The 20,931-nt window shown below is 50.1% G+C and overlaps 1 protein-coding gene across 6 annotated transcripts in view; it reads left to right on the forward strand.

The window, feature by feature from the left end:
- Positions 1-20,931, forward strand: part of PAX8 (paired box 8) — a 63,382-nt gene that overhangs the window by 22,605 nt on the left and 19,846 nt on the right. For 3 of the 6 annotated variants that reach the window (XM_065929176.1, XM_065929177.1, XM_065929174.1), the window contains 5 exons: positions 13,515-13,680; positions 15,674-15,874; positions 17,669-17,757; positions 18,051-18,176; positions 18,617-18,792. In XM_065929176.1, the coding sequence (XP_065785248.1) occupies positions 13,515-13,680; positions 15,674-15,874; positions 17,669-17,757; positions 18,051-18,176; positions 18,617-18,792 (758 nt within the window). The remainder of the gene's footprint in view (positions 1-13,514; positions 13,681-15,673; positions 15,875-17,668; positions 17,758-18,050; positions 18,177-18,616; positions 18,793-20,931) is intronic. The other 3 variants (XM_065929179.1, XM_065929175.1, XM_065929178.1) reach the window with 1 other exon arrangement.

The following is a 20,931-nucleotide window of genomic DNA, read 5'->3' on the forward strand; positions in this document are numbered from 1 at the left end:
AATGCCCAATATTAATCACAGAGAGAAAGTGGCCCAGTGCTGTTTGGCTTCCTAGTATCATCGACTCAGTGGACATGAGTTTGAGCAAACTCCAGGGGATGGTGAAGGACAGGGAAGCCTGGCGTGCTGTAATCTTTGAGGCCGCAGGGAGTTGGACACAACTGAGAGACTGAACACCAACAACAACAATTTATGGGATCTGAGAAGCTTGCAGAGGCTTCCAGAAAATTTGAGGCAGCCCCAAAGGGGAAGATGGCCAGGAAACCCTTGGGCTGGGTGATCTTTCAGGGCTCAGAACAGCCTGTTACATTCCACTTGCCTCCAGTTCTCCAGGCCCCGCATTCTTGAGCTTTCCAGACAGGCTTCAGGACAAGGCAGAAACTCTCATCAAATACTTTTTTGAGGGAGCTTAGAGGTCATCTAGGGGGCTTGCCTGGTGGCTCAGGGGTAAAGAATCCACCTGTGATACAGGAGATCTGGGTTTGATCCCTGGGTGGGGAAGATCCCCTAGAACAGCAAATGGCAACCCACACCAGTATTCTTGCCTGGGAAATCCCATAGACAGAAGACTCTGTCAGGCTATAGTCCATAGGTGTCTCAAAAGAGGCAGACATGGCTTAGCAACTAAATGATAACAACAAGATGTTGACTGACATTTACAGGAGCTCCATCCCTGGAAATCCAAGCCCTGGGTCCCTTCCTGGGAGGGAGGTGACAGGGTTAATCTCAGGGCTGGGGGAGGCGGAGAAAGGCCTTGAAACCACACAGTGAAGCCAACCAGATTAATAGAAGAAGGGGGGGGGGGTAGACCATTAGGAAGACAAAGAGAAAATCATGCTGGAGCAATAGAAAGGGAAATCTAATATCAACTAGGGAAAAATAAATGGAGATTAGGGCAAACAAATTAGCTTTAATGGGTTCAATGCTAATACAAGAATAACAGCCGAGCTGCAAATGCCTTTGAGGGGAAGATGGGCTAGAGAACCAGAGCAGTCATGCAGGCAATAAAGACAAGGCAGCTCAGGGAGGGGGGATCGGCCAGAAGAGTGAGGGGAGGGGGCAAGGTAGAGAGAAGGGAAAACTGGGGATGAATGAGTTGGGGGAGAGGTGCAGGGGAGGAGTCTGTCATCTTGGACAGGAGTGGAGGGGACTGGGGCAGGGAAGGGGCTGAGAGGAGCAGGGGCCATCAGCAAGGGATGGAAAGAAAAACTAGCAAGACAATGGGAGAAGACTGAGGACAGAGGAATAAAAACCTGCATAGGAAGGACTGGGGGCAGAAAGGGAGTGGAGGTAGATGGCAATCAAGACATGGAGGAGGACAAACCAATGTGGAAGAAGGGGGAAATATAATGGAATTTGGTTCATTCTCTGGCTAAAGAAAACTTGTAAGAAAGGAAAAATTCAACCTCAACAGCATGAAAACCTAGAGAGACTTCTGAAGTGAGCTTTGCCATGCACCCATGCTTGGCAGGTGATGTGAAGACACATTTGCCCACAGAGAAAGGTCTGACTGTCCATCTGGAATGGCCACACGCTGCCAGGGGCAGTGCCAGGAGTACCTGGGAGCCCTCAGCTGGAGTCTCAGTTCTGCCCTTTGGTAATGATGCACCCTTGGGCAAGTTACAGACAGTCTCTGCTCGCATCTCTTCATCTGTAAAATGGGGATCATGTGCTGTTATGAGAACTGGATGAGAAGATGCAGATAGAGAGCTCAGGCTGGCTCCAGAGTGAGCCACTCCCACCCCGCTGGCTGTCAGTCTTCTTCCTAAGCATTGACTCTGGGGAGGTTGTTATTCAGTTTGTGTTGTTCAGCTCAGTTGTGTCTGACTTTTTGCGACCCCGTGGACTGAAGCACTCCAGACTTCCTTGTCCTTCACTATCTCCCAGAGGTTGCTCAAACTCCTGTCCATGTAGTCAATAATGCCATCCAACCATTTCATCATCTGTCATCCCCTTCTCTTCCTGCCCTCAATCTTTCCCAGGATGAGGGTCTTTTCCAATGAGTTGACACTTCGCATCAGTGGCTAAAGTATTGGAGTCTCAGCTTCAGCATCAGTTCTTCCAGTGGGTATTCAGGGTTGATTTCCTTTAGGACTGACTGGTTGGATCTGCTTGCTGTCCAAGGACTCTCAAGAGTCTTCTCCAGCACCACAGTTCGAAAGCATCATTTCTTTGGCACTCAGCCTTCCTTATGGTCCAACTCTCAGGTACCTACATGACTACTGGAGAAGCTATAGCTTTGACTATACAGACCTTTGTTGGCAAAGTGGTGTCTCTGCTTTTTAATATACTCTCTAGGTTTGTCTAGGTTTGACTCTAGGGGGAGTGCGGTGAATACTGAAAGTAGCCCGTCCTCCCTTTCTCCTTCCCCTTTTAAGAAAATCTCAGTAAAATACCAGCCAAGCTTAGTTTTTTCCCAGTTAGAGACTAATACAGGGAAATCCTCTTTATCCATCCTCTGTCTCCCTCCCTCCACCTCTGCCAGTCCTCTCTCCCTGTTGGAGATGAAAGAACAGGGCTACACCCTCCCACCTCTGGGCTGATCTAAGGCAAGAGCATCTGAGGAAGCCAGACCTCTTACCTCTTATTCCAAGGACTCTGGGAGACCCTCAGATCTGCCAAAACATCAAAGTGTAGGGGGCTGGGAGCTGGTCCTCATGACCTTACAACCTGGGGGCTTCTTGGGCTGCATTAAAGTGCATGAAGGCCCCATAGGAGGGACAGTGGCCAACAGACTAGGAGAAGGAATCAACAAGAATAAGCCCATAAATCAGTGACTAACCACCCAGCCAGGAACCCAGGAGGGGAAAGAGGAGCTGGGATGACTTCCTGTCCCTCAGGGAAATCTAGAATCTCACTTTTTGCTCATCACTCAGGATTTTGAAGGAGGAAAAGCAGAAACTGATCCAGGCAGGAAGAAGGGGTAGATGGGGTACAAGAGATTTGTCACTTGCAGAGAAATGAGTTCATTAAATTAAAACTATTCCCATAAAATTACAACCTCCAAGAGGGTGAAGATCCACCTGTCTTAATCCTGTACATCCCTGGAGCCTGGAGCCATGCCTGGCCTGGAAGCAGTGATGGTCAGATGATCATGGAGAATGTTTTTGAGTGCTATACACGAATCGTGTATAGCATACAACACTATGTAGATCACACAACACGCCCAAGAAGAGAGGCAGAGAAAGGTGAGGCTCATGCCAAAATCAGAGGGGGAGCAGGGCTTTGTATGTATGCAGTCTGTCTCCTGAGCCTGCTCTTCTAACCTCTACCCTATACAGCTTCAGTGGATGAAAATAAACGAATAAATGACCCTCACCCCACTCATCAGGGCAAGAGGACAGATTTGCAAATTGCTTATAGTTTGGGCTTCTAAGAAGGACTGATAAGTGTGCCACGCAGAAGGGCTAAAAAGCTGAAGGATGAGACAGGGCTTTCCTCTTATTGCACATGTTTCTTGTCAGCATTGCCTCACCAGCAGCAGGTGATCCAGAGACAAACTCTCCAGGAACCCAGCCTCCTGTGCCCCTCAGATGGATGAGCGGTAGCCCTGAGTTACCATCACCTTGGAGGTCCGAGCCCAGCTCCCTTGGCCCATCCTCCAAATGTCAAGGTTCTGATAAGTCCAACCTCTTCCATTTGTTCCCTGGTCCTAGGAATGGGAGCGTCTTCCCACAGTTACTGTCTCAGGGTTACCCCAGTGCTCCTCTCTGCTCTTACAGCCTCCAACCACCTAGATAAATAGGTCCCTCTATTCAAGCACCTCTGCTGAAATACCTAGAAACAGGTTTGTGTTTTCTGATCAGCTCCTGACTGATGCTCTACTTAATGCCAGAGGAGGTCAGAGGAAACAGGATCCCAGGACTGGCTTGGTCATGTCCTTGGCCTTGAACCCAAAACACAGCACTGAACTCCTTGGCTGTGAGGTCTGGGGAAACAGTTTCTTTTTTATGGACAGACATCAGGGGTAACATCACCCCACAGCCCTGAGTCACAAACTTATCAAGTGTGTCTCTGAGTCAGGGATGTCCCAGTTCCCAGGAGAGGAGGTTTTTGCTATCAAACTGTGGTCCTCCCTAGCTGGAGCCGGCTCTTGTGACTCTTTCCTTCGGCGCACGTAGAAATCTCCCCACCAGCACTGCAAACCCCTCATCATTCTCCATAGCCCTCTATGGCCAGGGGTAGGAAGAAAAGGCTTCCCAATTTGGAACCCAAAGTTTTGAGTTGGTGACAGTCTTCTTATTGGCGTAAACTGGTGTCAGGAAAATTCATCTCACAGACTTTTCCTGCCCAACCGACAAGGGTGCGTGTGAGCCGTTATGCTCCCTGCAAAGGTGTGGGCCTGACAAGTGTCACACCTTAATGATGACCTTGGAGGTTGGATGTAAAAGCCAACTTAAAGGCCCTTGCATTCATCCCACATTTCCTGCAGAAGGAAGGCAGACCTCTCTTTTCCTGTGTCATGATGTCTGGGCCTCCTGTTTAAAACAACTCATGTCTAAGAGTATGTGTCATTGAAAGAGACAGAATTCTGCTGAAAGCAAAGAATGTGTGGGCTTCACTCAGCTTGCTTTGGGCCTGCTTTCTTTCCTGCCTCCCTCCTTCCCTCCCTCTCTTCTCTCCCTCCCTTCTTTCCTCCCTCTTTCCTTCCTTCCAGCAATGAACTCAACCAGCATTTATTGGGTACCTACTGTGCATCAAGCATTACATTAGAGATTAGGGCTTCAGAGACAAAGAAGCCAGGCAGGGTCTTCCCTTGTGGTCCAGTAGTTAAGAAACTGCCTTGCAACGCAGGGGGCATGGGTTTGATCCCTGGTCAAGGAACTAAGATCCCACATGCATCATAGCAAGAAAGCCCATGGACATAACTACTGAGCCTACCACTCTGGAGCCTTTGAGTCACAACTAGACAGTCCACGCACCTCAATAAAAGATCCTGCATGATGCAACTAAGATCAGACACAGCCAAATAAATAAATACATATTTTAAAAACAGAAGAAGAAGTCAGGCAGAGGGAATATCCTGTGCAAAGACCCCAAGACAGGAGGACACAATGAGCTCCAAGGTCACACACAAGGTGTCTGAGCATGTAGTGGGGAGAGTGTGGTAGGAGGTGGCCTCTGATGAAGCTGAAGGTCAGGTTTTATGCTTGCATGGTGGATGGTATCATGACCAACCCAGACAGTCTTAGAGGAGGTGCCTCTGTCACCCAGAAATTTCTGATAGCAAGCTGAATATAAACATGGGGGAAGGACTTCCCTGGTGGCTCAGTGGTAAAGAATCTGCCTGCCAATGCAGGAGACACGGGTTTGATCTTTGATCTGGGAAGATCCCACATGCCATGGAGCAACAAAGTCTGTGAGCCACAACTACTGAGCCTGCGCTCTAGAGTCCGGAAGGCACAACCACAGAAGCCCACACACCTGAGTCCGTGCTCTGCAACAAGAGAAGCCAAGGCAATGAGTCCTCACACAGCAACCAGAGAGTAGCCCCTGCTTGCCGCGACTAAAGAAAAGCCCACACAGCACAACAAAGACCCAGTGTGGTGGAAAATAAATAAATAAGATTATTTTTTTTAATGGGGGAGAGATCTGGACTAAAGATAGCTGGATGCCCAGATCCCATCAGTACAGGGTTAGAAGATAAAACAAGGAGAGAGGGTGGGATCACCAAGGATGACGGTGTAGAGTGAGGCAGCACTGAGACCTGAATGAAGCCTGAAGAAAAGTAGATAGCATAGAACAAAGCAGGGAAGAGACCCCATTAAAGAGAAACACAAGGAACTGGGAGCAAGCGCCAAGCCTTGTCATGGAAGCCTCTTTAAGAGGGCAAACTCAGCACCTGCCATCCACCAACTTCCTAGCATCTGAGCACCTGCTAAGCATAAGGCATATCGCGAGGTGATCCCTGAATAGCAAGGGATGAAGGGAAGGACAAGTGAACAGCCAAGTATGACCACTTGTTGAGAAATCTGGTTGACATCAATAAGAAAGAGAGGTTTCCTAGTCAAAGGGAGGTTTGGTTTTGTTTTGTAAGCAGACGCTGGGGAGGCAGCATAGATGAATTTAGTTGTTTGGAGGGCCAGGGGATGGGCCTAGTGAAAAAAAGGAGACATAATATAAAGTTAGTTACCTCTTCCTTGGTCTCCCCTGGTGCCTCAGACAGTAAAGAATCTACTTGCAATGCGGGAGACCTGGGTTCGATCCCTGGGTTGGGAAGATCCCCTGGAGGAGGGCATGGCAACCCATTCCAGAATTCTTGCCTGGAGTATCCCCATGGACAGAAGAATCTGGCGGGCTACAGTCCATGGGGTTGCAAAGAGTCAGACACCACTGAGCGACTAAGAATGCACAACTAATATAAAAGACAAAGATACAGGAGGCTGATGGACCGAGTTGCGGCACAGGTGGAAGGAATCAGTGAGAGATGGATGAGAGGAACAAGCGGCAGTCTCACTGACCTACTGTCTCTCTTCTCTGGTCACTCTTGGGAGAAGGAGTGCAAGGCACAGAGAGCAAGATTGCGCAGCAAGTCCGGGGTAAAACCAGATGCACACTGCTGCTTCTCAGCGTCCCAGTCCCTGTGTTGTAGTCCAAGGGCCTAACGTGCCCAGGTAACCCAAACCTCACAGATTCTGGAGGGACTCAGCATGTAGACTTAGGGTGGAAGGTGGGACAAGAGGCTGGAACAGTAGGTCTCCATGGCTCTGGAGCATCTTCCTTGGCAGTGATTTGAGGCGGAGGTCCTGGTCTTTATTCCTTTCTGTGCAGCTGCAAGGGAACAGCTGCAAGGTTACAGCAGGAAATCACAGGCCTGCAGGTGAGTGTGCTGGGGAGACAACATCTTGGGGCTGAGATGGTCAGAGACTGGGTAGCTCTAGCACGGCCACCATGCTTGAGGCAGAGGTCCCCAGACTTTCTGGCACCAGGGACCTGCTGCCTGGAAGACAATTAAACTACCGAGTGCATACAGGGTTATCGTTACCATCTTTCTAAATTCCATATATGTGTTAGTATACTGTAATGTTCTTTGTCTTTCTGGCTTACTTCACTCTGTATAATGGGCTCCAGTTTCATCCATCTCATTAGAACTGATTAGCCTCCAACTAATAAAAATAAATGAAAAAAAAAATAAAACAAGAACTCAGAACAAGAAAATAAATAAATAAATAAATAAATAAACTACCGAGTGGAGGGTAGGGGGATGGTTTCGGGATGATTCAAGTGCATTACATTTATTGTGCACTTTATTTATTTATTTTTTTATTGTGCACTTTAGTTCTATTATTGTCACTTCAACTCCACCTCAGGTCATCACTCAGTAGATCCTAGAGGTTGGGGACCCGTGCCTTGGGGAGGACAAGCGGGTACAAGGAGATTTACAGGACACCTGAAAGCATCCATTACATCCTCCACTGTAGTCCTTCAAAGACTCAGATGCTCATCTTGACAGTTCTTTTAGGCTGAAACAAAAATCTCCAGATTGTCAAGTGGAAATTTTCACAGCACAATACTTTGAATCATTCTTGCTTTTGGGTTAGGCAGCAATGTGAGAAATTAGATAGAACATAAAGGGGGGAAAGTACCCAACCATGGGACTTGGGGGTCTCGCAGTGGGGAATCCACTCACCAACCATCACAACAGCTCCCCTCACATTTGTAAAGCATTTTTCTGCCACGTGTATTTACCAAAGTGTTAATTAAACTTTTGTAACAGGTGCTAGGTAGACAAAGACAGTATTCCTGTCCTTGAGAGCTCATAAAAGAATCTAAGCAGATCAAGGTATTGTCCAATGCAACCAGTGCTATGACTAAGACTCGGACTATGGGGCCCAGGGACTTCTCTGGCAGTCCAGTGGTTAAAACTCTGTGCTTCCACTCCAGTGGCATGGGTTCAATCCCTGGTCTGGGCACTAAGAACCCACATTCTGTGCATGTTACATCTCAAGGGTCTGAGTATCAGTGCACATAACAGGAATTGGGGGGAATGACTTTTCTCTTGTCCTTGTGCATGTGTGCTCAGTCGTGTCTGACTCTGCAACCCCATGGGCTGTAACCTGACAGGTTCCTCTGTCCATGGAATTTTTCAGGCAAGAATACTGAGTGGGTTGCCATTTCCTCCTCCAGGGGATCTTCCCGACCCAGGGATGGAACCCATGTCCCTTGTGTCTCCTGCATTGGCAGGTGGAATCTTTACCACTAGCACCACCTGGGAAGCCCCTTCTCTTTTCCTCCTACCATCCTTACTCCTCAGAGCCCTGTTAAGGAGTGAAGAATGACAAAAAAAAAGTCCTCAGATATCTCCAAATGATCACTTTTCCAAAATATACATTTCTGGATAGCAGGCTTCACCCAGAACTTTGTAGAGCTCTGTCCCCTCACTATAGGCTCAGAGCTCTCTGTCCCCAGGCAAGTTGGCATCCCTTTGTCTGAGGATCTCACAGTCAGAACCCACTTATGTCAGCCAAGCCGTCTTATCTTCTTCCTCCACCCCCACGACCTCCAGACCAACAAAGGGCCTTTGTTCAGGAAGCCTCAAACCTCTTCCTGGGTCACACCTTCCCCACCTCCCACCCGCGCCCAACCAGGGGCTCCTACTCACTCCTGGCTTCCGGCCTGAGAGCCCACCTGGTCCACAGCCACATGGGCAGGTGGTCAGCATGGTGGGTAGCCCTGGGGCAGGAAGGAAGGATGCGCCCACCTCTAGGCTGCTAGTCTGGTGGTGACTCGCCCAAAGGCATCCACACCCCCACACCGGATACAGGAGGGACAAAAGACTTTGGGTGACCAGGACTCGGCTCCAAACCTCAAACCATAGGGCCCATCTCCATCTGCAGCCAGCACACTCTTTCCACACCCTCTACCCTGCCTCTCCGACAGCCACAGTAAATGTCTTTCCATGTCTTAAGAGCACCAAAGCCTTCTGTGTGGGTTTTCTTCCTGTGGAAGTTTCTTCTCCTGTTTACCTCCTAGTCATTCTGCTCTACAGCTTCCCTCTGACCGCTTATGGGCTCCTCTGGAATCTGACTTACCTCTTCCTAAAAACCTCTCTCTTAACATGATGATTCCCAATTTATCTGATTGTGTGTGTGTTAGTCGCTCAGTTGTGTCCGACTCTTTACCACCCCATGGACTATAGCCACCAGGCTCCTCTGTCCATGGGTTTCTCCAGGCAAGAGTACCGGAGTGGCTAGCCATTCCCTTCTCCAGGGGATCTTCCCTACCCAGGGATTGAACTCAGGTCTCCTGCACTGCAGGCAGATTCTTTATCGTCTGAGCCACCAGGGGAGTTCAATTTATCTGACTGCATCTCTCCAAAGATTATATGTTCCTCAAGGGCCAGCTTTCCTGTCTTGTTCAAGGTGACTTTCCCAGTGTTCTGATATATACTCAGTACTTGGTATATATGGGCTTCCTGGGTGACTCAGTGAATAAAGAATTCACCTGCCAATGCAGGAGACATAGGGGACGCAGTTTCCATCCCTGGGTCGGGAAGATTCCCTGGAGGAGGAAATGGCAACCCACTCCAGTATTCTTGCCTGGAGAATTCCATGGACAGAGGAGTCTGGCGGGTTACAGTCCATGGAGTCACAAAGAATCAGATAGGACTTCAAGACTAAGCATATACCCACTTGGCATATATGTGTTGAGATCGAAAGAGATGAAAACTGTAATATACAAACAATAAAAATCATTATTCTAAGAAGATGGGGCTGAGGTGGGGGGTCTACATGCAGTTAAGTTTTTCTCTGAAATTTTCTTTACCAACCATCACCTGAGGTCAGCATCAGACACTGCAGGATGTTTTGTTTAGCTCTTAATAAGTGGATAGAAAATATGCTTGAAAAAACCCCCAACTTTCTCAACTCATAAAATTAAAACAGGCAGTAAATGGAGTGTAACCCTTAAAAAATGTATAAAAAATATATGGTGAGAAAGACAATATCATATGACATTGCTTATATTCACAACCTAAAGAATTGATACAAATGAACTTATTTACAAAGCAAATACAGATTCACAGACTTAGAGAATAAACTTATGGTTACCAAGAGGGGAAAGGGGGTAGGAATAGATTGGGAGTTTAGGATTGACCTATACACACTGCTATATTTAAAATAGAAAACCAGGGACTTCTCTGGTACGCCAGTGGCTAAGACTCTGTGCTCCCAGTGAAGGGGGTGTGGGTTTGATTCCTGGTTGGGGAGCTAAGATTCCATGTGCCATGCGGCGTGGCCAAAAAAATAAATAAATAAAACAGGTAACAAACAAGGACCTACTATTTTAAAAAATGACTACATGGTAAAATACTATATACATGGAGGGATAAACAAATTAATAATAATAAGCCTTGGGGGGAAAAGAAACTACTCTTCAGAAGGAAATTTAAAGAATTTTTTTAAAAGAATGTAAGCAAGTTTACAGAATAAAAGAAACTACTGAAAAAAGACATTAAAATAGGCAGAGTCAACACAGGAATCTAGCCCAACACCCTTGGCACGGTAATATAAAGAACTCAGAAGCCAATAAAATGAAATAAGTCAGCAGGGACTTCACAGTTTAGGAGCCCGAGGTATGAGTGCATCTTCCCTTTCACACTGATGCGAGCCGATCTAGTAAATAACCCTTCCAGAGGGTTCCGGAGAGTTTGCGTCTCTAAGGATACCTATCAGCAAGTCCTTCAGGAAGATTTAGGACAGTGACCCCCCACAGCTTCAATGGAGAAACAGGATAGGTTTGTTTTTAAGGCACAATTCCCAATTCATGCTGCCAAAAAAATAGCCTTTGGGTTTTTTTTTAACCAGTTGCCTTTCTAGGGGTGAAGACTTCCACCTGCAGGAACCCTAGCTTTCAGGTGTAGTGGGCCTAGCATGAACACCTTTGCTCCTAGATGGCTTGGCAGTCTTAAGTTCTGGAAAATGGGGACAAAGATGAGCTGCTCAAGGTCTTGTCCCTTTGGGTGGCTCTCTGGTGCCCCCTTGTGTTCAGTGTCTGGACCCAGAAGAGCCATAAGCAGCAGGAATGGAGTGAGGGTGGAAAGCACTCTCCAGGACTGCTTGTGGCTAATGAGAAGTCAGCCCTCTCCAAAGCGGGCTCAGGCCCCTCTGCTGAGCACCTGGGATATCTTCCCAGCCCTGGTGGAAACACACTGGCCAGGGCAAATTGCCTAGAACTGGACAGGTGGAAGCAGTGCCCAAGGTCACCCAGTGGCCTCCACTTAGGGAGATGGATCGTAGCGTCCTTCCTGCCATGTGTTTGGCTAGCGGGCTTTTCCTCCTGACTCAGTGCCCAGGCCAGAGGCACTTGTAGCCTCTTAAAAAAAAAAAACAGACATTGACCGCTCTGCTGAAGACAGTTTGAGCCCCTGAGGGGTCATTGCAAGGCAGTTCTGAATGTGCTAAGTCAGTGGGTGGTAATGAGCACAGTGTGCCTAGCAGAGGCATGTCCAGCCCTCAGCAGTAAATAGTCCTTAACGGGCTGACACAGGAGGCCTGGCAATGGCTCTTCCTCCTTGCCCATCTGCCTATTCCCCCTGACTCCCACCCTGGGGCTCTGCCATCCTAGCCAGATCACCAAATCATCATGCTGGGACCATAGCATCTCTAGCGTGGGACTGTAGGGCCAAGGGCAAGTTTCCAGGATCTGTTCTGGCCATAGAACAGGGCTCTCCCAGCAGCCCCAACAGGAGCATTTGTTCCTGGTTAGATCTTGACCCCCCATCATGCAGGCTGATTCACATCAGCACATGAATGTTCACTGTGACTCTCTAAGCCCTGGTCTCCTCGTTGGCCAAAGGAAGACCTCAGGCCTGAAGCTCGCACCCCCAGTATCTAGGGATTTTAGAGAACTGAGTATGTTGGTAAATCTAACAGATGCCTTCTTACCTATAAGCCTTTGCACATGCTGTTCTCACTGCCTGGAACAGTTTTCTTCCTCATCTCCTTCTCTAGTCTGACACCTCTTTATCTTCAGCCTCAGTTTAGACTTCTCCAGGAACTCTTCTAGGGCTTCCCTCATAGCTCAGTCGGTAAAAAATCTGCCTGCAATGCAGGAGACCCGGCTTTGATTCCTGGGTCAGGAAGATCCCCTGGAGAAGGAAATGGCAACCCACTCCAGTATTCTTGCCTGGAGAGTCCCATGGTCAGAGGATCCTGGCAGGCTATAGTCCATGGGGTTGCAAGAGTCGGACACGACTTAGCAACTAAACCAATACCAACAGCAGGAACCTTTCTCTGGCCCCCTGAGCCTGGGCTTGGTCCCCTCCAGGGGTTCCCACAACCCCTTTCATGTCCGAGTCCCACTGCCGGCTCAGGTCCACTGCAGGTGTCCCAGATGTGGCCATGCCATGCGGCCACCAGCTGGTCTGACTCTTCACTTGAACCCCATGGGGCAAGTACAGGAATCACATCTACCTTATCCAACTCAACATTAGGAGGGCCTGGTACAGTGCCTGCCATGTAGTAGGTACTCAGTAAATATGCATTGAAAATAGTGGATGGGCTCAGAATGAAACAAAGGCTGGGGCTGAAGGGTAGGGGCCGAGTCAGGAAGGCAGCTAAGGAGACACGCGCACATCATGCTGTGTCCATGTTCTGCACCACTACCCACTGCCTGGCACATCAGTCCTGGAAGCCCCAGAACATGGGCCAGTGAGGTCTCTGCCTGCCGCTCAGTGCTCCGAACAGAGCTCAAGCTGGGAGCCCAAGGACAAGGCCCACTCTGTCCTAGCTCAACCAGAGAATCTCTGCTTTTATTCTTTTGAGTCTGGGTTTCTCATTGTCTTTGTACTTAAAAAATCTAGTTCTATAGTTCAAAAGAAGAATGAGAATGAGAAACTTAAATATCACTGATTTCTTCGTCCCATATCCTCATTTTAGAGATGAACAGAGGCACAGAGAGGACATGGAGACTTCCCCAAGATCACACAGTTCAGTGTCAGAGTAGGAATACAGACCCTGAATCCTCAACTCCTTAGATACTTTCCAGAGGGTAGAGGGAGGTGGTGGGATTGTTATTTGGAGTGAGGTGCTGAGGGTCTGAGAGGAGACTGTGTGTGTATACTCTGTCATGCCTGACTCTGCAACCCTATGGACTGTACCCTGCCAGGCTCCTCTGTCCATGGAATTCTCCAGGCAAGAATACTGGAGGGGTTTGCCATTTCCTCTTCCAGGGATCTTCCTGATCCAGGGATTGAACCTGCGTCTCCTGTGTCTCCTCATTGCAGGTGGATTCTTTATCTGCTGAGCCCTCTGGGAAGCCCATGAGAGGATACTGAGCAGACACAAAAGGTCCCCAGAGTGGAATGTGCCCCTCTGTGGCATCATACATCCCTGCCCCTGCCACCCTGAGCTAGCCCCCCTCAGAGGCAGGAAGCAGAGGGGTACAGCAGGAGCCCCAGGGAGTGTGACCAACAGAGCTCACGTTTAGAGGCTCTCAACAGCCAAGGCCCACATGCCAGCTGATTCTCTGCCTGGTGGCCCTGACAGCAGTCCCTCCGGATTACTGTCTTTCAGGCCACGGAGGGCTGAACCAGCTGGGAGGGGCCTTTGTGAATGGCAGACCCCTGCCTGAAGTGGTGCGTCAGCGCATCGTGGACCTAGCCCACCAGGGCGTGAGGCCTTGCGACATCTCCCGCCAGCTCCGTGTCAGCCATGGCTGTGTCAGCAAGATCCTTGGCAGGTAAGCACAAAATTCACCCCCACCTCCTTCCCTCCCAGGGACTTGGTCCACTCCAGTGTCCGGCCTGGGTCCCAGGACCTGAACAGGATGTGGTAGGGCTTCCGGATCTCGTCCATCTGCTGCTCATCTGTGTGGCTTCCTGCTCTTCCTTCCTCCCTCGTCCATTTCTCCTTCCTTTCCTTTCTCCCTCCCCATGGTCTCCTCTGCCCCATGTCCCGTTTTCTACAGGCTTCTTTGTTCCTAAAGCAGAAGAATCTTCCCCAAAGGCTTTCCCTCTGCTGAGACCAAGGGATGGACATAAGTTTGAGCAAACTCTGAGAGGTGGTGAAGGACAGGGAAGCCTGGCATGCTGCAGTCCTTGGAGTTGCAGAGTCAGACATGACTGAGAGACTGAACAGCAATGAGGGGGGCGGGACACACAATCAGAGGTGGCTCCTGAGGTCTCACTCCAGCACAAGGGGTGTCTGAGTTTGTGCTTCTCAAACTGTAACTCCCAGAGCTCTTGCAATAGAAGCACTGCAGTGTTTTGATGAAATGCACATTCCTAAGCCTCAGACCAGGCCCAAGGCAGCACCCTCTCTGGGAGCCAGATCCGGACACCGTGATTTTTATGAGATGACCAGGTGACGCTTATGAACGCTAACTCTGGAGCAGCAGTTCACGACCCTGGCCGCACAGTAGAATCATCTGGAGAATCTTAATTTAGAAAAGAAATGGATGTCTTAAGCCCCAGCCCATACCAGTTAAGGCAGAACTTTAGGGGAATGAGCCCAAGTTTGGGTATAGTGTTAAGCCCTAAGATTCTAATTTTCTGCAGCCAGAGTTAAGAACCATTAACCTAAAGGTTCAGGAGGGACCAGGAGCAGCAAAGGGTAGTCCAGCCTGGAAGACCACTTCCAGTGGAAGTGCCCGCGCGCAGGGTTTTCTGGGCTTTGTGTCAGCTCAGTATCTCCCTTACCCAACCCATAAGTGAGATTCAGGAGGAGTTCTGGTTCAAAGAAGTCAAGGCCTGTAATTGGACGTAGGAAGTCCTGCCTCCCTGGTGGAAGTCATCAGGGAAAGTTGTTGTCCCCAGGTCTCCTGGGGTCAGGAGAGGGGTTTCTCAGGTGGGTTGCAGCACCCCAAGAGGGGCTGAGTGCTAGTGGATGGTGACACCCAAAGGGGAGTATTAAAGAGCCAGGTTTTATTTCATGGCAGAAGATACCAGAGTTTCCCCAAGGAGGAGAGGTAGGCTATCCTGACATAGGTCACTAATCTGCCTAAGCAGCTGGTTGGGGGATGGGAGATGGGGGTGGGGAGACCCCAAGAGAGCTGGCTTGGCTTAGGGAGCTGGACATGGCCAGGGCTCCAAGCCAGGCTGGCGTTCCAGAGTCCATGAGGACCAGCTTCAACCTGAACCATGTAACCTGGTGGAAAACCAGTGGCCAGGGCTGTGGGGTGGGGTGGAGGGGGGTTGGAGGGGTTTTACGGAGAACAAAGGTGAAACCGGAAAGTCAGGGCAGAGGGCCCATTGACCCCAGCTGGCTTTCTGGGGAAGGAGGGGTAGAACCAGGATGGTCAAGAACAGTCATGCTTCAGCCAAGAAAAACTGGATGGAGCAAATGGCCACCACGTTGAGCCTGTTTATACACACAGAGCACCCTCAAAATGTCCTTTCTTAGAAGGGAGATCTCTTGTGCTCCATAAGGTGTTTCCTGAAGGTGTTCAGGTGCAAGAGATTGGCCAGAGGGATGACTGGAAAGAGAGAAACCAGGCATCCCAGAGTGAGGCCTTTTGAAGAATGTTCTGGTTCAGCAGCAGCATAAACCTACCCATGCAAGGGAAACAGGCAGTGACAGGAACATGGTGTCAGAGACCAGCCTTGGGGGTCACCGTTCACCCCCTCAGGCCCTTCCCCAAGAAGCCTCAGAGGGGAACGAGAGTCTCTGGCTAGTTTGCTGCCCAAAGATCCCCACCCGCTTACTGGGTACTTCTTTGGGGTTCTCTATTGGAGTAGGTACTACGAGACTGGCAGCATCAGGCCTGGAGTGATAGGGGGCTCAAAGCCTAAGGTGGCCACCCCCAAGGTGGTGGAGAAGATCGGAGACTACAAGCGGCAGAACCCAACCATGTTCGCCTGGGAGATCCGAGACCGGCTCCTGGCCGAGGGTGTCTGTGACAACGACACTGTGCCCAGTGTCAGCTCCATCAACAGGTGAGGGACACCGCAGCCGCGGACTGGGGTACCTGGGCTTTGGGGGACTCATGATGGAGACCCGACTGGAGTGGAACAGAGCCTGGGAGGGGGCTGCATGCTGAAAAGTCAGGCTGGACGTGCCCTGGGCCCAGGCTAGGTACCACACCTCTATAGCATCCCCACTCCCACCTCAACCTGTCCCCCTCCCCAGGGCTGTACTCTCTGTAGTTTTCTTCCCCACATAGCACATCCTCTTTCATTCAGTAAAAGAAACTTCTTCTTGAATTGAGCCTTTCCTGCATGAGACACAAGACCCCTAACCTGGACCTCATTCAAGCATCCACTCATTTGTTTAGTCATTCAGTCATTCAGTCACCACCTCAGTCAGTTATTCACTCACTCGTTCATTCACACATAATTTACTCATATGTAGGCCCTAAGGCTGGAGTAGGAAATGGCAGCCCACTCCAGTATTCTTGCCTGGAACTCCCATGGACAGAGGAACATACAGTCCATCAGGTTGCAAAGAGTTGGACACGACACCCTGAGGATGCCCAAGTCTTGTCTGTGTGGCACTTACAGTCCAGTGGGAAAACAGACACTAATCAAGTCCTAATTGATGTCCACACAAACAACGGTAAAAATGCAGTTCTCAGTCTGGCTAGGGAGAAAAATATGAGGGTATTGAGCTGTTGTCAGGTGACTTGGTTTAGGGAGGTTATGAAAAGATGTCCCAAGTAAGAAATAACAAATAAGAGTTACCTAGGTGAAAGGGGGAGTGAAAGGAGCTCGAGATAGCATGAGCAAGGGCCCTGTGGCTAATAAGATCTTATACAAGAAGTTGAAAGAGGGAAGTCCCTGGCAGTCCAGTGGTTAAGACTCTGCACTTTCACTTCTGAGGGCCTGAGTTTGATCCCTGGTTGGGAAACTAAGATCCCACAAGCTGCATAGCATGACCAAAAGAAAAGAAAAGCTGAAAAGAAAGCCAGTAGGTAAAGGGAAGGGGAGAGAACAAGGTGGAGTTCTCAGTAGACTGAGGTGGAGATGTGAATAAAGGCTGTTTGCCCCTCGGAGGCCAGTGATAATGCTGTGTACCTCTCACCTATAAGCAATGGCAAGAACCTTAGTATGAGATGTTAGCCATGAGACTGACTTGCATTTCAGAAAGTCCAGTCTGGCTGCAATAGAAAGAAAAGATTAGAAAGGGTCAAGAGCAGATAGGAGTGGGCCAGTGAGTGACCCTGGAGGTAGAGTTTAGTGGTGGCAGTTAGATGCAGAAAGGGATCAATGTTGAAGAGAGTTACGAGGTCAAATCTACTGAACCTGATGACGGCTCAATGGAGGAGGGAGGGAGGCAGATACTGAGCCCCACCTGTACTTCTGCCTTGAGTAACCGGTGGGCTAATCGTGAAACGGGAACAGTGGGAAGGACCAGGCGTGAGGAGTAAGGTCGTGGGTTTGAGTGTGGACAGGTTGAGTTTGTGGCTTCCTGGATGGCTCAGTGGGTAAAGAATCCACCTGCAATGCAGGAGATTCAAGTTCGATCCCTGCGTCAGGAAGGTCCCCTGGAGGAGAAAACGGCAATTCACTGTAGTATTCTTGCTTGGAAAATCCCATGGACAGAGGAGCCTGGTGGGCTATAATCCACGGGGTTGCAAAGAGTCAGATACAATTTAGCCACTAAAAGAACAATGGGCTGAGTTTGAGGTGTCTATAGATACTCAAGTGGGATATCAAAAAGGTGGATGGAGCTGGGGCAGCCAGAAGCCCTGTCTCCTTCTGCTATAAGGGCTTTTCTTCTCTTCCTTACAGAATCATCCGGACTAAAGTGCAGCAGCCATTCAACCTTCCCATGGACAGCTGCGTGGCCACCAAGTCCCTGAGCCCAGGACACACGCTGAGTGAGTGCCGAGGGTCCCACAGTCACACTCAGCCCCTCGCATACACACTCCCATCCATGTACACACACAGAGTCGCACACAAACATGTCTACACAGACACATCCGTGTGTTCAAACTGAGCCCAAACCTGGCTGGAATCCCAGGGAAGATTTTCTGAATTGTTTAGGGCTGGAAACAACGCAGGCTAGAACCCTGGCACCAGTAGGCAGAGGCCCTGACTCCTCTGCGGTGGTGGCAGGGGCTCTGAGGGGTGTCAGGCCCACATCCTGACCCTCTGTCTTGCCCCACTTCAGTCCCCAGCTCAGCTGTGACGCCCCCAGAATCTCCGCAGTCAGACTCTCTGGGTTCTACTTACTCCATCAATGGGCTCCTGGGGATCGCCCAGCCTGGCAGCGACAGCAAGAGGAAGATGGATGACAGTGAGTGTTGGGGGGACCAGAGGGTAGGTTGGGGGTGCAGGAGGGCAGCTGCTCAGACAGGGTTTCTCTGGTGGCTCAGGTGGTAAAAATCCGCCTGCAATGCAGGAGAAACGGGTTTGATCCCTGGGTCAGGAAGATCCCCTGGAGGAGGGCATAGCTACCCACTTCATTATTTTTGCCTGGAAAATCCCATGAACAGAGGAGCCTGGTGGGCTACAGTCCTTGGGGTCACAAAGAGTCAGACATGACTGAGTGACTAATACTACTGCTGCTGATGAGACAGAGACCCCCTTAGGCCCAGGACTTTGTGGATTGTCTCTAAGCCACTTGGAAGCCTTGCCCTTCCCTCTTCCCAAGTGAGTCTGCTTCCCCACTCTGGCCTGGGCGATGGGTCGACAAGGCCCCTGAAAGCTTTCTCCCTGCCTGGGGACGCCTGCCAGGTGACCAGGACAGCTGCCGGCTGAGCATTGACTCCCAGAGCAGCAGCAGCGGGCCCCGCAAACACCTCCGCACGGACACCTTCAGCCAGCACCACCTCGAGTCGCTCGAATGCCCCTTTGATCGGCAGCACTACCCAGAGGCCTACGCCTCCCCCAGCCACACCAAAGGCGAGCAGGTGAGGGGCCAGTCGGGCATGGGAGGCGAGCAGACAGGTGGGAGGGTGGGGGGAGGGCAGAGCAAGACATGGTCTCTGAAAGCTCCCTAATCAACTGGCAATTCTAGAAGCAACTAGAAGTTGCTTGAAGGGACCAGGGCACATGCTTCCAGCAGCTCCAAGGTCGTCATGGCATTATTTCACCAGACGCTTGCAGCATCTTCCTGCTCATCCTTCCGGCCCCCTGCCTTCCCTCACCTGTAGCCTCTGAGCTTAGAGCAATGCAACCAACCGTGCCACCCCCCTGCCACAGTGTCTCCCCCAGATAGCAGGGTCAGGTCCTACAGCAATAAAGTCGCAGCTCTAGCCTTTACAGCGTGACCCCCACCAGCACCTGCAGCCCCGCCTCGAGCCACTCACGCCTCCCCACCCCTGTGCCCGCCATGCTCACGCTCCTCTCGTTCACACCTCTCTGCCCCGGCACACGGTGTGCCCTCCTCGCTGAATGCCTTCCTCCCACTTCTCTGCCTGGAAAAGTACTGCTCGGCTAGTATGACTCAGCTCAAGCATCACCTGGTCCATGAATTCTTCCCTGCCCCTCAGACACGCTTCACTTCCACTCTCCCAGACTTCTGCATGTCTGGGGTGGGAGGGGCCGCTCCCCAGAACTCATGGGGTAGTGTCACTGCCTAGTGGACAGAGATGTCAAGATATAGCACATATCTTGAGCACAGCATCTCAAGGCATCTTTTTTACCTCCAGCATCTCCCACTGTGCCCCTCTAACAGATGCTCAATAAAGGTAGAGTAAATGCAACGAGAAATGCAGCCCGAGAAATGAGAAATTCCAGCTACAAGCAAAGTTTTATTCCCAGTGTTCAGGACAGGTGAAATGGCTTATCAGGGGTTGGCTTCTATGAAAAACTGGCAGAGATGACCAAAGTGTCTCCAGGAGCCAAAACATGACTCTACACCTCTGTTAATTATCTTCTGTCAACACCACAGCCTCAGTGTCTTCCCCATCCCCCAACCCAACACCATCAATCAATTGAGGATTTTCTCTAGAGGGGTGTCTGCTCACCCCTCTTGGCTCAAGGTGTCATCTGAGCCAGGAATGAGGAGAGCCCATATACCTTTAAGATCTGAGCAGGATAATGGTGACGATGCCAGTCACCAGCTGAACCAATGCCAGTGACTGTCTGGGTGGCTGGGCCCTTGCCAACAACGCAGCTGGTCAGGCAATCTGCGTCAGCGATTTTATCAGCCTGGGCTGTGGCAACCAGGAGGGCTTCAGAGAAGGCTGGCTGTCAGCAGACCTGGGGAGAGGGCAGGGCGATCAGCCACAGGTCAGCACATGGCTCCCCAGGCCTGGGTTGACTGGGCAGGAGGGGAATGGGGCCACAGCAGTGGGTCTGCCAGGAACCTGCTGTGAGACATGGACCCAACACAACTCAGTGTCCTGGTAGAGAAACCTTGCTGCTGAGACCCACTGGGTTGTGCAGAACCATTCCTGAGCCTCAAGAAGTGGGCAGCTTGTGACTCTTCATGTAATTTTAAAATAGCTATTTATTGAACATGTGTGTTACTAAGCATTTTGTGCTGTGTTTAATGTAGGTATATAAAATCTCTTTTAATCCTTGTATTGGCCTTGTAAAGCAGCTCTATTATCCCTGTTACAGAGGTGAGAAAACCAAGGCTCAGAGAGGTCAAGGAGACTATAGCTACTAAACCAGTCATTGCAGAACAAGAGCTCAAACTTGTCCAAGTCACGAGGATTTGTGTCCTCTGCACCCCAATAAGAAATCCAATCATCCTTGAGATGTTTAAGGCATTTGGAGTAACGTAACTGAAATGTCTGATTTATAGGTTTGTTTGTTTTTCACCGAATTGTTAGATTTTGGAGAGCTATAGGATTTTGAGGTGTGATTTCCCTGGTGGCTTGTTCCCTGGTGGCTCAGATGGTAAAGAATCCGCCTGCAATGCGGGAGACCTGGGTTCCATCCCTGGGTTGGGAAGATCCCCTGGAGAAGGGAGCAGCGACTCCTCACTCCAGTACTCTGACCTGGAGAATTCCATGGACTGTATAGTCCATGGGGTCACAGAGAGTCAGACATGACTGAGCGACTTTCACCTCCCTGGTGGCTCAGGTGGCAAAGAATCT

Source organism: Muntiacus reevesi, chromosome 3, assembly GCF_963930625.1.
Source record: "Muntiacus reevesi chromosome 3, mMunRee1.1, whole genome shotgun sequence".
NCBI classification, from domain to species: domain Eukaryota; kingdom Metazoa; phylum Chordata; class Mammalia; order Artiodactyla; family Cervidae; genus Muntiacus; species Muntiacus reevesi.